The sequence below is a fragment of the Natrix helvetica genome (genome assembly GCF_964273705.1).
Source record: "Natrix helvetica genome assembly, chromosome: 1".
NCBI lineage: Eukaryota > Metazoa > Chordata > Lepidosauria > Squamata > Natricidae > Natrix > Natrix helvetica.
This window is the reverse complement of record NC_138548.1, coordinates 260435643-260451251: the sequence shown is the minus strand read 5'-3', so window position 1 is coordinate 260451251 and position 15609 is coordinate 260435643. Positions and strand designations below refer to the sequence as shown.

The following is a 15609-nucleotide window of genomic DNA, read 5'->3' as shown; positions in this document are numbered from 1 at the left end:
GTGAGGAAATGCCAGATTAAAGCTGCCGTGAGCATAGAAAGGAATTGTACTTTTACATCCGCAGGTGTGATATCCTAGTATTCAACAGATTCTAATCTAACCATTCCATGTGAAATATCTGCCAATTTTAAGTCAGGGATTCTTACAATGAGGGTCAATGCTTCTACACCCAGTTTTCCTCCTGCATGGCTGAGCAGTGGTAAAGGATTTTGATGCTTTCCACACATATTATTAATTGGAATGTTTATTTCAATGTTTACTACAACTTATTATGTGTGTTTTATGAGCTACGTTTGAAAATACTTTGGAAACTATGTCCGGCACAGAATATTGCAGCCAGATTGTTATCCATAACTTTGATACAAACTGTCCTTTCATTGCTCTTTATTCACGTCAGAATCTCTGTTTCTGATCACAGGTCAGGGGCCTGGCAACATGAGAAAGTTATCTCAGGCATCTAACCTGAGATTTCATGAAAAACTATCAGCTTGTACGTAAATTAATTTAGAATCTTTTCCTCTAATGTAGGAGATATACCTACAGAACCTTCTAGTCATGTAACAAAATAACCAGCTGTGATTAATATGCATGCTGCTCACTATTGGTCTGGATAGTATTCCATATTCCAGCTCAGTCAGAAATGCCTTGGCCGGCTTTAAACCAAGAGAATATATGAGCCTGCCTATTTGGTGAAAATATCAGTTTTAAATATACTATTGCCATTTCAATTGCCTGGCAATTCAAGGTACTCCTCAACAGAGGTGAATATGCTGTGGATCTTCCTTTGTAGGGAATCATTTGGCTCTCACTTTGATACTTTAAAATATGCTGCTTTGAAAGCCTTTTTGGCCAGAAATGAACAATAAATAAATATTATTTCAGGTATATTTACGTTCACTATTATAACTTTAGGCTGAATAGTGTGCAGTGTAATAAAGTAAATTTATTTGAATTTTACTTTATAAAAATCGGCTAAATTTCTAGAAAGGTCATCAAAATCTGAAGACAATTGATTTTCTGCTTTTCATTAGCTTTCAATATAAGATAATAATGCTTTGATTAATTCTAAGAAGTATTATTGTATACAAATCACATTCTGTTGTAAAGATTTATTTTATTCTGGTACTAACTCTAAGAGAAAATGGATTTTACAAAATGTTATTAAAAGTGTTTAGAGAAATACATTTTTATAAGCTTATTAAATGCTTGGGAGTTTGATTTGGCTTTGATAACTTTTTCAAGATTAATAATTTCTGCAATTTCTTACAGCATCCTGAATTTACAGATTAACTAAAGCAGTACTGCCATCTGTAATCTCTTCCTTCTTTTGCAAAGTACGTTTAAATAACCCTTTCAATGCTAAAGAAATGAATCATATCAAGCTGCAAAATCTAGATTACACTTTTAAAAAGTTTAAAAATAATATTGTTCCTATTAGTATAGCTGTTTCCTTACCCATGCTAATCTGGGCACATTCATTATTTATAGAATAACGAACAAAATAAAACCCACTAAACACTCTATAAATGCTCAGGTATGTGTATGCTTTCACACACACACACACAGTTTAATGAAATGGAAGTAGTCAACCACATACACAAAGTTTTTAATTTTCCTAATCCTGAGCCTCATCTTCGTTGTGCTCTATATTTTGTAAAAGCTATTCAGAACCCAATTCCTCAGTTTCTCTGCAGACAATATGAATATAATGCTAATTACTAGCCCATGTTGGAAGCCTGCATTTTAATCCTTGAATAGCAAGGTCAGTCTGATCATCCTAAAACCGTGACTAGTCTGGGGCTTTGTTGCACTGTATCAACTTTCTCCAACCTGTTACTCCTCCAGTGTGTACGAATTCATATCCCCCTCCATATGATATAATATGTCCTGGATTTGGTGAATATAATAATGTACTGTCTCAGAATTTATCATCAGATACCCCTCCTTGCCCAATTCTTGTAAACATACAGAAAAAGATCTGTTATTGATTTTTCCAGCATCTTTTTCTTCACTACAAGACTATTAAGAGAAGCTGTCTGATTGTGAAACAGCATGGGGAAGAAATAGTGAGGGAGAGGTTCTATCTTGATTGAAATAATAACACAGCCTAACTCAGGAAAAGAAAGGATATGAATATTTTTTCCTTTTGTTTTTTCCATGGGGTGAACAAGGAAAGGGCTGGAGATTGAATAGGAAAGTGAGAAAGCTTCTTACTCCTACTGTTGATTTCAAAGAAAGAGTTATAGGAGGATCTGGATATTTGTACCTCTACACCTTGGATTAACAGAATGACCCAACCACATCTAATATAGGTATCTAATAAAGCAATACCAAAACAGTCCTATTAATGAAGGTTGCGTTAATCAGCTTCATCTATTGAGTATTATGGATTCCTAGGAAATTCAGCTTCTAGCACTACAGTAATAGTCCTGGTCTGGTCTGTTAGGATGTCCTTCTTGACGGACTTAAGTCCTAATTGCTCCTATATATGTATATATCTCTTTTGGAAAGTGCAAGTTAATCCTAACCCTAATCTGCTCTTTGATTTCAATTGATGGCAAATTGCATACTAAAAAGGACTTAACAATTGATAATAATCACATTAATGAGTCAGATTAAGATTGGTATAAGCACCTTCCGAGAGGGACATTGGCATCTTTATTCCAATGTAAACTGTCTCGTTTGAGCTCTTCTGATTTTCTGTCAAAATAAAGGCCTTTAATAAAATGAGTACTCCTCAAGTTCACAAATATTAGGGCCCACCTATATATTAACCCTTTAATGAAGAACTAAAAATGTAGAACTGAGTGTTGACATCTTAAATTTGTTTGTGGAGGAGGGGAAAAACTATTAACGGAGGAATAAATAAGTCTCACAAGATTATCCTTGTACTACTCCTATTTTGATTTTTCTGATTTCTCTCCTGTTAAGAGTTTAAGATGGTGGATTTCTTGTGTGTCAATTTTTATTCCCCACTCCTTGCAGAATGCCTCCCTCCCCCAGAATGTCATGCTCACCAGTTTTGAACTTACCCCAAACTCTGTCACTAAGATGTCTGTGATGCTACCCAGAACTGTGACAAAATCAAAGATATTCCAGGCATCACGGAAATAATTCTATAAAGAAAGAACAAAACAAAGGACAAAAAGGAACAGCCACACAGCAGCAAACAGGTGACAACATTTAGTCATGACAGAAGCAACAATAACAAGAACAGAGAAATTTCCACTCTAGCTACCTTATCCCCTAATACACTCTGGGTTATCTTTTTAGTATACTCCAATTCTTACTATTCAAATTACAAAGGAACTTCCATTACCAAGGATTCTTTGTCTACATCATCCTTTTTTTTCTGAAATAGTAGCAGTAGGGGATGTGTCACATACCGAGGTCACATGCCCAGAAACCTATGGTATCTACCTATAGTATTGATCATAAGTATGACTGCAGCATATGAGAGTAGGGGAAAGCTTACAAAATATGCTGGGTGAGCATCTGAAGCAACCAAGTGAAGCCAAGATACGTATACCTATCCTGCAAAGCAACCAGCAACTATGTACAACTTTCCTTAATTCCACTACATTTATCTGTAGGACAGTCACATGAACGTCTATAAAATAAATACAACACACATGAGCTTAATAATATGATTTTTGCACCTGGGCAGCATTGCATTAAAGAAAAAAAAAGCTAAAGGTTTCTAAAGTCTGGCTAAGTAATGGCAAAGCCGTTGATAAGTATAATTTAGCTCATTAGAAAAGCAAATAGAAAGATGTTAGGATGAGTAAGATCTTAAACCAAGTAATTTTACTGGGGAGAATAACCTCAACAGAAATATAAAACATAGCAGCGAGGAGTAGGAAGGTTATTTTCTAACCATCAAAAATGTAGTACTGTTGTCATTGCTTAAGATACTATTTATTTAGAAGCATCTGTTGCCTGAAGAGCTGGCAATCAAGAAGGTAAAGAGTGGGGAAAGACTAAAGATTCAGAATTATCACACATTGACCCTTATGCAGCAAGGAATACTTTGTGCACTGACAGCCTAAGCGTGTATTTTTATTTGTTTAAAGGTAGGTTGGTCTTGTGGAGTCTTATTTCCCTTATGTGATTCTCACAATATCGATAGTAACAAATTATTGTTCCTATAAAATTATGGTTGTTTTTATTTTCCTTTTATATGTCCACAGACACAAATGAAATTTTTGGTTCAAGATTTCTCTGGGTATATATTTTTCCAATTGAGAGCCAAGAAATTTACCATGGACTCAGCATTGAAAACTGTACTATTTTTTGTTAGCTTTTTCTCAAGTGGAAGGATCAAAATCTTCATCAAGAATAGGCTAACAAACAACTAATAACTGCACATAATGTTTTCAGTTTTCAGGTGACTATTATTTCTGAGCAGTTGTCCAGAAATCAATTTGTAATGACTGTTTTTGAGATATGGAGCTACTTCTGTCAAATAAGTCTTATATTACAGCTGATAATTTTAAATACCCATATTTTTCAGAGTATAAGATGCACTGGAGTATAAGACGTGCCAAGATTTTGAAGAGGCAAATTATTATTTTTTTAAAAAAGCATTTGCACTCTGTAGACCTCCCAAAAACGGCCAGTTTTTCGTGAAAACGGGCCCATTTTTTTAAAAAAGGGCATGAATAATCTTTAGGAGGCTTGTAGAGTGCTCCTGGGGGTGGGCTGGGGCCAAAAATGGCCTGTTTTTTTGCAAAAACGGGCCCATTTTTTGTCAAGAAAAGGGCATGCATAGCTTTTAGGAGGCTTCCAGAGTGCTCCTGGGGGTGGGGTGGGGGAATTCTGCGCTCCCCAGCCCCCAGGAGCACTCTGGAAGCCTCCTAAAGGCTATGCATGTCCATTTTGGCGAAGGAGGCGGGGTTTCGGGAGGCAAAAAATGCTGTAATCAGTGTATCCAACACACCCAGATTTTCAGCCTCTCTTTTGAGGGAAAAAGGTGCGTCTTATACTCCGAAAAATACAGTATATATTTATTTTAAATTAAAAGTGTTAATTGTAATTAAAAGTTTAAAAGCTAGAATATTAACGTGGATATATGAAGTAGATATGATTAGTTCTACAGCAAGGGAAGCCAATCACTAGTCTGTTTTTCTATACTCCTAGTAAATTACAGACTATTCTAATGACCTTCAATGGCCAATTTCTGGCATTCTTGTAGCATTATATAGAAGACAATAACTGAGAATCCTAAAAACCTATAATGGGGTAGATGTTTTAAATAGTTACCTTTAAAAAAAAAGTGTAATGTATTTTTCCCTATTTTTTATGGCAGTGGTATGCTTCTTATATTTTACAGTGGAATTTATAAATTCTAGTAAGAGTGATACTTACCAGCACTCCAAAGGCAATGATTTTCAGAATACATTCCAAGGAGAACAGGGCAGTGAAGACAATGTTGAACATCCTTAATAAATTATCGTAAAGATTTGTTGCATTGTAGAACTACCGAAGAGGAGGTATGAGGGAGAGACAAGAGAGAAAGAAAGTACAACCATGAATTAAAGTAGTGTGATCTGAACAATGATCTAAAAGTCTAGGACCAAAGTAAAATTTATACTATTAAGGCTCAGGTTAGACGTAGTTCAGGAATTAGTCAGCAGAGCCAGTCAGCAGAATTAAGGAGAGATCAATCGGGTAAGATTAACAGGAGCTCAAATAATTATATATATATATATAGTATGTGTGTGTGTGCATGTGTACCTGTGTGCATGTGTATAAAGCATGTATGATGTATAGACAAGTCAAGATACATGTGATATATTTTCAGTGTAGGTAGTACCAATTCATAGCAATTTCTACTTACTTTCATCATTAAGACAATGGTGTTTAGGGCAATCATGGCCATAATGGTGTATTCAAAAGGAGGGGAAACCACAAACTGCCACATACGGTACTGAAAGCTCTGCTTGTTTTGAGGCATGTGTCGGGTTAGTGGCTTGGCGCTGATAGCAAAATCAATGCAGGCTCGCTGTGAAAAAAAAAAGGAAGAAACAACAGTCAGGGATCTACAGCATTCGCCTCCTCCAAGCAAAAAAAAAAAAAAAAAAGCTAAGGAAAGAAGTCCCAGATGTATGTTACACAGGAAGCTTTTGTTGCAGCTACAAGTACATTGCCTAATTGTATTGCCAAATTATGTTAATGATTTAGTTTGTATTTCCCCCAGTGCCTGCCCTCATATTGTTGTCTTAAATGAATCATTTTTGAGCATGGCCATTGGCATATCTTCACATGCGCCAGCCATTCTAGGCAAAAAAGGAATTAAAACATCCCTATTTTAAATATGGGGAGGGGGGAGCTTAAATAATTCCTATCCTAGATAAATGTAACTCTAAATCAATTCTATTAAAGTCTGTATGGCAAAAAAAACCAACCTGCTTACTTTCTTGCTCCTCACTCTTAACGAAATATAATAATGCTTTTCATCAGAATGGACAGAAATATGTACAAGTAATATAAGTCCTTTCCTCATGACTATATAAATGTGCTTTCCTTTAGGTACTAAGATGACACACAGTTTTTGCTACCATACTTTTTGCCCCCTTCATTGTTAAGCCTGGTTCTGCCTCAGCAGTGAAGTAGCAACTGGTGGTTTTCCCCACAGATTTAATGTAGAACAAATTAAGAAGAGAGATTAGTGAATATCTTGGCAGTAGGAGAAACAGTGACAACACTTCCTCATTAAAGGGAGGGAGGCAAATTTCAGAAGATGGCGAGGCCATTTGCCCAAACCTGATCTTAACTAGCTGGTCTGCAGACAATGGAGCATACTTGCTTTACTTGGTAGAGACACCACTATCCCTTGCACACGTACCATGTGCGTCATCTAGAATCCTCCCTTGAGCCTTTGAGGGGTGACAGTTCTGCCTAATACACAAATGATGCTCTCCTGCATTACTGAGTAGTACCCTCCCTTGCATGTTAAGTTTATGGTCCAATCCATGTGATGTAGTGCTGCCCTGTAAAATATTTAATCCACAGGCAATATTGGAAACTTTATAGACAAAGCTCACCATCCTTTCCCTGCTTCTCCTGCCATCCTTGCAAGTCCTGGGAGGACTAGCAATATATATAGTGTGTATAGTGTACTTACATACATACATAAATACATATAATGGGACCTTAGGTCACGAACAGTTCTGACCATGACCAAATCGGGCTGACCCAAAAAATCCTCTAAATGTTTCACTCTGTTCACGAACACGTCGTCAGGTGGCAATCAAACACAGCCGCAGTGATTTTCCCCTTCCGCACCTTTTTTTTTTGTGTGTGCGCGCATGTGCAGTCATCCTTGTTTCCGGTCACGACCAAATCAGGTGCCGACCTAAGTCCTGGAACGGATCATGGTCGTGACCAGAGGTCCCACTGTACATACATACATACAGAATGCACACACGCACACGCACACACACACGGGTGGCTCTATAGACATTAATCCCATAGATCACTTCTGGGACCAAAAAACTGGCACCTACAGAATTGCTTCCCCCTTAATACTCTTAAAGCCTTTTTTAACCCAGATTTCTGTTTAAAAGTAGCTTTATCCACTTCTACTAGCTGGAGAAAAAAAGTGCCAGTTCAAGGATGGGGAAAATCATAGCAAGAAGATGGGGGGAAGTGGCAGGCAAGACGGTGAAAGGACTTAAATTGTTCCCTCTTCATCTGTTACCCATTTTTCAGAGCAGATGTTAAATCTTGTGGTCTTGAGTACATCAGGTAGGTTTAAAAATAGCACTCCTCTCTTCTTCTAGCCTGAAAAGTGGGTGTGTTGCTATTTGTAAAAACCAATTCACACTTGCAGTCTGAGCCAAAATGCCCATGGAGGGCAATGCAACATGATCAGAGGGGATGCACAAGCCTACAACAGCCTAAAATGCCCAATGGGAACTGGACAGATCTCAATATCCCTAGTATCATGAAGGAATAATTTATCATTTAGGAAGATTTGTGTCTGAAGAGAAAAAAAATCTCTAACCACCTGAATATATTTCAGCAGCCTCTGTGTTAGGCTAGAAATGACAAGACATATCATGAAGATATGATGGTTAACAATGGTTGTGCCATACCTTGAACAGCTCTATATTACACCTGGGGACAATGCACCATTATGTCTATGGAGATTCTCAGTTATCCAGGTCATGGTTGTCTCAAAGGTGCTTTTTCAAAAGGCAACTGGACTTTCTTAGTTCTTTTCTTTAAAAATGTTCGAACTGAAGAAGCTTCTTGGATGAGAAGAAGCAAAATATTTTCCAGGAAAAACACCCAGAAATTCTAGTTGTCTTTTGAAACTTCATCTTAAGGGCATTTGTTTGCATTATTTTTTAAAGACATGAATACCACAATGGAGAATAAGCAAGAATAAATGGCAATTAGTTCTTAATTCTGGTATCGTCTTAGCTGTAACTCATTACATAGTTGGGGCTTTGGCCCTGGTAATAGATGTTATACGTTGTAAAGGAGGCAGTAATTAGAAAGCCGGAATAAAAATAAATTTCAGAAAATCAGTTTGTAATAACAGTCAAGAAGATAAAATCTGATATTTTAGACATCGGTCCAAAAGTCCAGAGTCTTGTCCAAAAATCAAACCTGTTTTTCAGTCCACAGAATAGAAGCATAGGAAACTTTGTGTCATGGGATGCAGGTCAATAAGTGGAAGAGTTGTTTCCAGCAATGAAAGAGGCCTGAGGGATGCTCGTTTATAGCAAGGGTTACTGTCCTTGACTAGTAGAGCTGGTTGAGCTAACTAGCATCAAATAATTGTTCTAGCCCAAAGTCCTAGTCCCCATTTGCATCTAACTATGGCACAAATATGCCCTGGCACAATCTTTTGTTCTGTTCTCCCCCTCCCTCCCCCATTTTGTTTTCCATCCATGAATGCATCACATTTAAGTTGTCCTTAGCTATACTGTTATTAAAACAGTATTTTCACTCTTGAACTGGCAGCATCTGAAGATAGTATCGGGCTTTTCTTTTCAAACACTGTTAACTAGGATGGCACAGGCAGAAGTTTAATAAGGCAGATCTCTAATAAGTAGGGCTATTGCATAAAGTAATGTAGACATTAGGAAACAACTCATGGAATTGCTTTGTGTCAAATGAAAGTCCCATTTACAGTAAAACCAAAGTTCAAACTCTTGTGCCTCTTTTCTCTGAGGCTTGAGGATTCTCTGTTGTGAGCAGAAACATGGCTTCCTTTCATTTCTGTTGTTATAGAAATTGACAGGTTTTGAATTATTTGCCTCTCATCTATCCAGAACTAGTTTTCATGCTACCTCACCTTTCAGGTTCTCCTTTCTCCACCCCATTCCTGGAAGAGCTCGGTGCTTCTCCCTTCCTTTTCTCCAGCATGAATGACCCAGGAAGGACACAGGACTTTTGTACTGCTTCATGGATTGGTTGCTGAAGCTGAAGAATTCCTATCCACCCCCACCCCCCACCCCAATCCAGAAAGTTGGGGGATAAGAATTTGTCCTGTCTTTCTGAGGAAACCTGAAGGAGACTATAGGCAGAGAGAAAAATTCAACATTGTAACCTTCTGTTTAGGCACTTTCCTGTGTTCAGAAATCACACACACACACCCCAAGAAGGAGATGTCCAAAATATGCTGACAACCAACAAGTGATGGAGAAGTAATTCCAGTGTCATGTATCTTAACTCCAATAAAATGTTCCAGTCCAAAACTTGTTGTTCCAGAGATAAGAAATGGAAAAGTGTCAATCCCATCCTGCGGATCAGAGGTGGGTAGGACAAGAATGGCTTTTACAGATTTGTCTATTATCCAGAAATCTGCTGGTGGATGTAGATGCAGTTCAGGTTCTCTCTTGGCAAAAATCCCTTCCCTGTTCCTCAAATCTGCTCCCTCCTCCTCAGAATTCAAGTTGATAGGTGTTGTAACCAGATTGCAAGGGCAGAGAAAGTTGAATTTACACGCAATTTCCAGCAGCAATGGGTAATGGTGGTCAGCAGTTTGCAGTAGGAAGCCCTGGCAAAATATAGTGGTTTTTCAAGGAGCTGGTATACTGCCTGAAGTTCTTGTAGAAAGTACATGACCCCAGGCTGGGAGAAAGTGAGCTACATGAGGAAAGAGAACTGCACAGAATCCTTGAAACAAAAAAATGTAAACAGAAGAACAAAGTTGTTGCATGTGAACACAGCCACTGGCAAGAGTGTAGATAAATTGTTTTGCTGGTAGCTGATAGCTTACATAGCAACGATGGCATTGCTCTAAAGTGCCATTTGTCTTCTGCCTCTCATAAGTGGATTGTAGGTGATGCATTGAAGAAAAAAATAAGTTTAATATCTAATATTGGAAAAGAGCATCCGGAAATAGCCTATGAATAGAACACTTCTGTTAAAAATGAGATGACTAGGAACGCTTCAATGTCAGAATATGCAATAGGGAATCAGTCTCTGAAGACTTGCCAAACAGAAGGAACCATCTTGGAAAACATTGATGACATGTTCATGCCCTATAGGTGGTTAATCAGTTGTATAATCCATGGAAACTGTGACTTGAGGCTCCTTTCGAAAGGGGAGGCAATTCAACAGGCCAGCTAGTTTGTAGATAAAGTCCAGGCATGGCAACAGCTGAGACAAGAAGATCCATAGCATTAACATCCACTTGGACAAGAAAAATACTGGAGCAGAAAGTGTGTGGCCTTAAGTAGTCCCAAAATACTCTAATGACTAAGTTGCAAAATCTTCTCAAGGAACGAGGAAATGTATAATTAGCCATTGTGATTCAATTCTACCTATTCCCATGAAAAGGAAAGGTGAACTGGAGGTCTCTCTGAAGATCATGTGCCCAAGCCCATAGATATGGGACCTGTCATTCTGATGTGTAAATTTGCCTGGTGAAATGAAGAGCATGTCATTAGCTCTAAGATACTCAGACTGAGGATACTATTGGAAGTGGGAACACAAAATGTTCAGACTGGAGAACAGAACCGTGAGATTGGGGTGGGTGGGTGACATGTGGAATAAACTATTCAGGTGTGTGTGAAAAAGTATCAGCCTGTGATATGAAAATTAAATTGGGAGAATTGTGCCCACCTGAGTGTGTGAAAAGACTGTAGATGCTCCAAGATCTTGTGGTCTGTTTGGACTTCAGTGGGGTGTGAAGCTTCTTACAAGAGGTGTGCCAGTGTTGAAAAGCATCTCTGATCACTAAGAATTTCTTGTTCAAAACATCACAGTTCTTTCCTGGCTTCAGTAGCTGTCTAGAATAAAAGGTGCAAGGCAAAAGTCTTTGTTCAAAATCCTCAGATGTCTGGAGAATGATTGCCCTTAAATCAAAATCAGAAGCATCTGTTTGAACAACAAAGGCACATGATGGTAGATGATAGGACAGGAAGGCAAAAGTCTGTTTGAATGAGGAAAAAGCATGTTGAGCATCAAGATTCCACTTGAAAGTATGCATGATGCTTGAAAATCCCATTCTAAGCAAGATGGGTGAAAGTTTTTATATATGCTTCAAAATCATGGATCAATTGGTAATAAAATTTAAGAATCTTCCAAATTGTTGCATCCCCTTGACATTGTGATTCCCCCAGCAAAGTTGTGGTACCGTTGATAATCCAAGAGACACAGATCAATTTCTCTATTTTAGTACATACACTGTGTAGGTAGAACTGGCCAAGGACACTATGGACCTTTTTAGTGTGAGTAGTTGTTCTTCAGAATAAATTAACAGGTCATCAAATAAAATTCAATGTAGCAGTCCAGTGTCTCATGAAAAATATGGGATTTATAAACTTATTGATGGACATAAACTGAACCATATGTCTGTCTGAACTTTTCATATTGCGTGGGAAAACAAGCTAAATATAGGTACCTCACCTTCATGTAAATTAAACTACATTCCCTTCTGAGAGCTAAACTGACAAAAATGCAGTTTTTAAAAGTTCAGAAATGAGAGAGAGTTAATGATGCTTAATGATGATAGAATTCACAACTGATCATGACATTCAAACAATTATTTTTTCTTTTTAATGGAATGATGACAGAGAATGCCAAGGGATAAATAAATCCCAACCTTCAACTTGACATCAAGGTTTCCATTTCTTTAATGACATGGGCAAGCAGATAATTTCTGTAGCTACTTCCTTTTTGGAAGAGGCTCAGCATTAGGTTTGGCATTTTGGAGAGTCAAAGGAGGTATTTTCTTGCTCTCAAGAATAGGTAGGTTACAGATTTGAAGCAGGTGTATCCCCAATGCTACAGAGGCATGTATAGAATAAGCTTTAATGAAAATAATTTCTAAAGTTTTAAAAAATGATGGTCCTGAGTGTAGGCATTTACCATCAATGATTTCCATCTTCATTAATGGACCTACTGCCTAAATAGCTAGGTATATTTGTATTCAATTGCAGTCTACAAACTTCCCTAGCTTTAAAATCTACCAGGTTCTGAAGTTTTATGACAGAGTCAATTTTTTGTGTGAGGCGAAGGAGATACTATGAGTATTATACATCCTATTCCAACTTTCCTCTCTCAAGCTCCTAGAATTTGGTTAGTTGGTTCCTCATAAGCCAAGCTTAGAACATTTAGGGTATTTGCTTGCAAAATGTTTCCCATTTCTGTCAAAATGCACCCAAATCCTACAACATAAATGAACTTTCTATGTACATTAACATTACTTTTTTGCAGCCAACAATGGAGCTCTGATGGCTCCCAAATGCATGCATTTAACATTTGAAGATTAGGGAGGGGAGGGTGTTCGAAAGAAAGGAAAGGAAGAGTAATTTCATCACTTTTTCTGCCCATATTCTGCTGCTCTTTCACGAGTCTGACATTTGTAACAACACAACATTGGATTAACACTTCCAAGGTGCTTGGAGTGCTTTCTCCAATAAGTTTGTTCTATAATTCATCAGGCAGGCGCTCTTTAAATTGGTTGATCAAAGGTAGCTGATTCAAGCCATGTCAAGAACAAAAATATTGAAAGTTAGCCACATATGTGCACACTTGATCTTCGCTTTGTAAGCATCGCATCTCATCATTGTCTGTAGCCTATCTGGTGGAATCATCAAAGGTAGCTCTCAGCCTGGTCATTAAATTTGTATAATTGTCTGGATCAGAAATGCTATGTTTCAGGGCGTGGGGGTGCCATTTTTCTGTTTCTCTGATCAAAAGACCAATTATGAGTCAGGATGATATGTGTCTCCTGTTCTCAAGAAATAGTATAATTTTAATTGAATGGTAAAGATCATAAGCATCTTGAGATTCTATTGTCAAGCAAACGATTGGGGGACTGTAGCAGCATGGATGTAAAAGATAATATTGCAATCAGTGGTACTTGATCAGACCCATCTGTTATTCTAATCTAGTCAGCTCATTGTCTAGTTGTAATGGTTCTTCTGGGTCACCATGTAATTCTAATACTTTGCCACTCAGGTCTGAAACATGAGAAAGGTGCAGGAAACTTAGTCACTGCTTCATGATATTGGAAGAATTTTGGCCACCTTCTACAAACTCAAAGTGATTCTTTTCTTCTATAAGAAAGGGATTTAAGGGAATGCTGCAATTGCTGTTAGGCTTCTATAATCAAATACTAGAATTGGAATCAATGTAGGCAGACATTCAACCATACACATTCCTGATAATTGTATTGTAAATTATAAATACAATGATTGCTATATATCAAATGCAAGCACTATTTACTGTGAAATCTTATGCGTCTTTCTCCTTTGAAATAAAATGAGCTTGAGGCTTCTATTTTTGGGACATTTCACTTGTCCCATGTTATGGTAAGAGACTGTTCTGATTTTAGGCTTCTTTTGACCTTGCCAAAAGAAGCTCTTTCTCACAGCCAATAGTAAAAACTGTTATTACACTTCATCAACAAAAATGTTGAAGGCAAAGTCATAAGACCAGTGGTGGGGGAGATCAGAACATTTGTTGATTCAGACTGTTGACTATGCCCTCTTCCCTCTCATCTCTAGCCAGAATAAACTCATGCTGTCTGTAAAGAGCTGACATAGCAATGCTATTATTCCCCCACCCACCCCCCATCAGAATAATGCATCAACACTAGACTGCTCAGCCTTCAAGTCTTTTACTTGTCATTTTAGTAAAATCTGAAATAACACAACTATGGAATGACAGGTCTACCCTCATTCCGCAACTGATATTAAGGAATATAGAAGTTGGAATGTGTTGTCTATTTAGAAAAGATGGGGGAGAGAAATCCCCATTAAAACTATTTTTAATGATTCAGCTCCTTCATCTAATCTAATTTTTTAAATTTTTATTCAGCTCAGCTTACAATAGAACATGGTACAGAAAGAAAAGCACAGGAAAAAGCCTAGATTTGATGGACAAAGTCCTACAATCAGGAATACCACATTCCTATTACACCACAGTGACTAGTGGATGTTTTTCCTTTTGGTTGAGAGGGGAGGAGCAAAGATAGGGGAATTTATGTCTTTGCTAATCAAGTGTTACATAGACATAATTAGAATAGCATCATTTAGCAGTGAATCACAAAGGAGACAATGGAGGCAGAAAATTTTATGCTGGTAGTGTTTTCTGCTGACTCAGAGAAGGATGGGTAGCATTAATTCAGCAGTGGGAAAAGGCTGTGGCCCTCAGATTAGTTTCCAAAGCTCTTTATGACTTCAAACTTTGCAAGACTGATTTATTATTATTCTGCTAGCCTGTGGGAAAAGAGGAAAAGTGGGAAATGGTAGGAGAAAGACAAATGAGAGAAAAAGGGGAGCAGGCTTGTCCAATAACAGATTAACATAAGAGAATATACCCCTTAATAGAAAAAAAAATCCATATTTTTAAATTTAAAAGTAATTTCCTCCATAGGCAGATATTGGGGGGAAGGGGGAGAGAGGGAGGGAGGGAGAGAGAGAGAGCAGTCCTGTCTGCTAGTACCCTTGAGAGAATGTGGCTTTTAATAGAAAAAGGATCCTACTCTTTGGATTTTAAGCCATTTTCCCATGGGCAGCTAGTTAATGGAAGTTATGACTATTTGTAGAGAAATGAAACAAAGAGGATTATTAGTGTGCCATAGAATAAGGACCAGACTCTTTTTCTCTCTCATAAGGAAGAAGAGCCTAATGCAAGAAGCGTAGCAGCAATAATCTCAATTCTATACTACCTAAAATGCCAATAGTAGATGATACTAATATACCTACATGAAGTTGATAGACAATATATATTGATCAAAATAGTATTATTTAGGTCAGCTTTTCTCCACAATTAGCCATATTTGCTGGAAATAATGTGAATTGTATTTCTGTATAGCTAGAAGATAACAGGTATCTATTGCTGTCTTATAAAATGTTGCAATCTTCTCTATAAATAAATCTTTTCCCTGCTTTTGTTATTATTTAATATATTCTATAGATCTATAGTATATTAATTTTTGTCCTTATGTATTCTAAATATTTTAATTTTCCAGGCTATCATGATGAGAACATGATGCAGCTTCTTGTTAGTTTTCTATAAGAATCTGCCTTTGCAGTATTTCTGGTATAAAACTTCCTTTGCTACCAGTCACAGACTCAGTAAAATCAGATTTTCAGTTCCTCCTTACACCTTGCAAAATGTTTTTGTAGCAAGCTG

At 37.5% G+C, this 15609-nt stretch overlaps 1 protein-coding gene across 1 annotated transcript in view; it reads right to left on the bottom strand.

Annotated features, from left to right (window-relative positions):
- CACNA1A (calcium voltage-gated channel subunit alpha1 A) overlaps positions 1-15609 on the bottom strand; it is a 215999-nt gene that overhangs the window by 63829 nt on the left and 136561 nt on the right. The window contains exons 28-30 of the mRNA XM_081934727.1: positions 5840-6004; positions 5368-5478; positions 3033-3116 (exon numbers count right to left, since the gene is read on the bottom strand). Of these exons, the coding sequence (XP_081790853.1) occupies positions 3033-3116; positions 5368-5478; positions 5840-6004 (360 nt within the window). The remainder of the gene's footprint in view (positions 1-3032; positions 3117-5367; positions 5479-5839; positions 6005-15609) is intronic.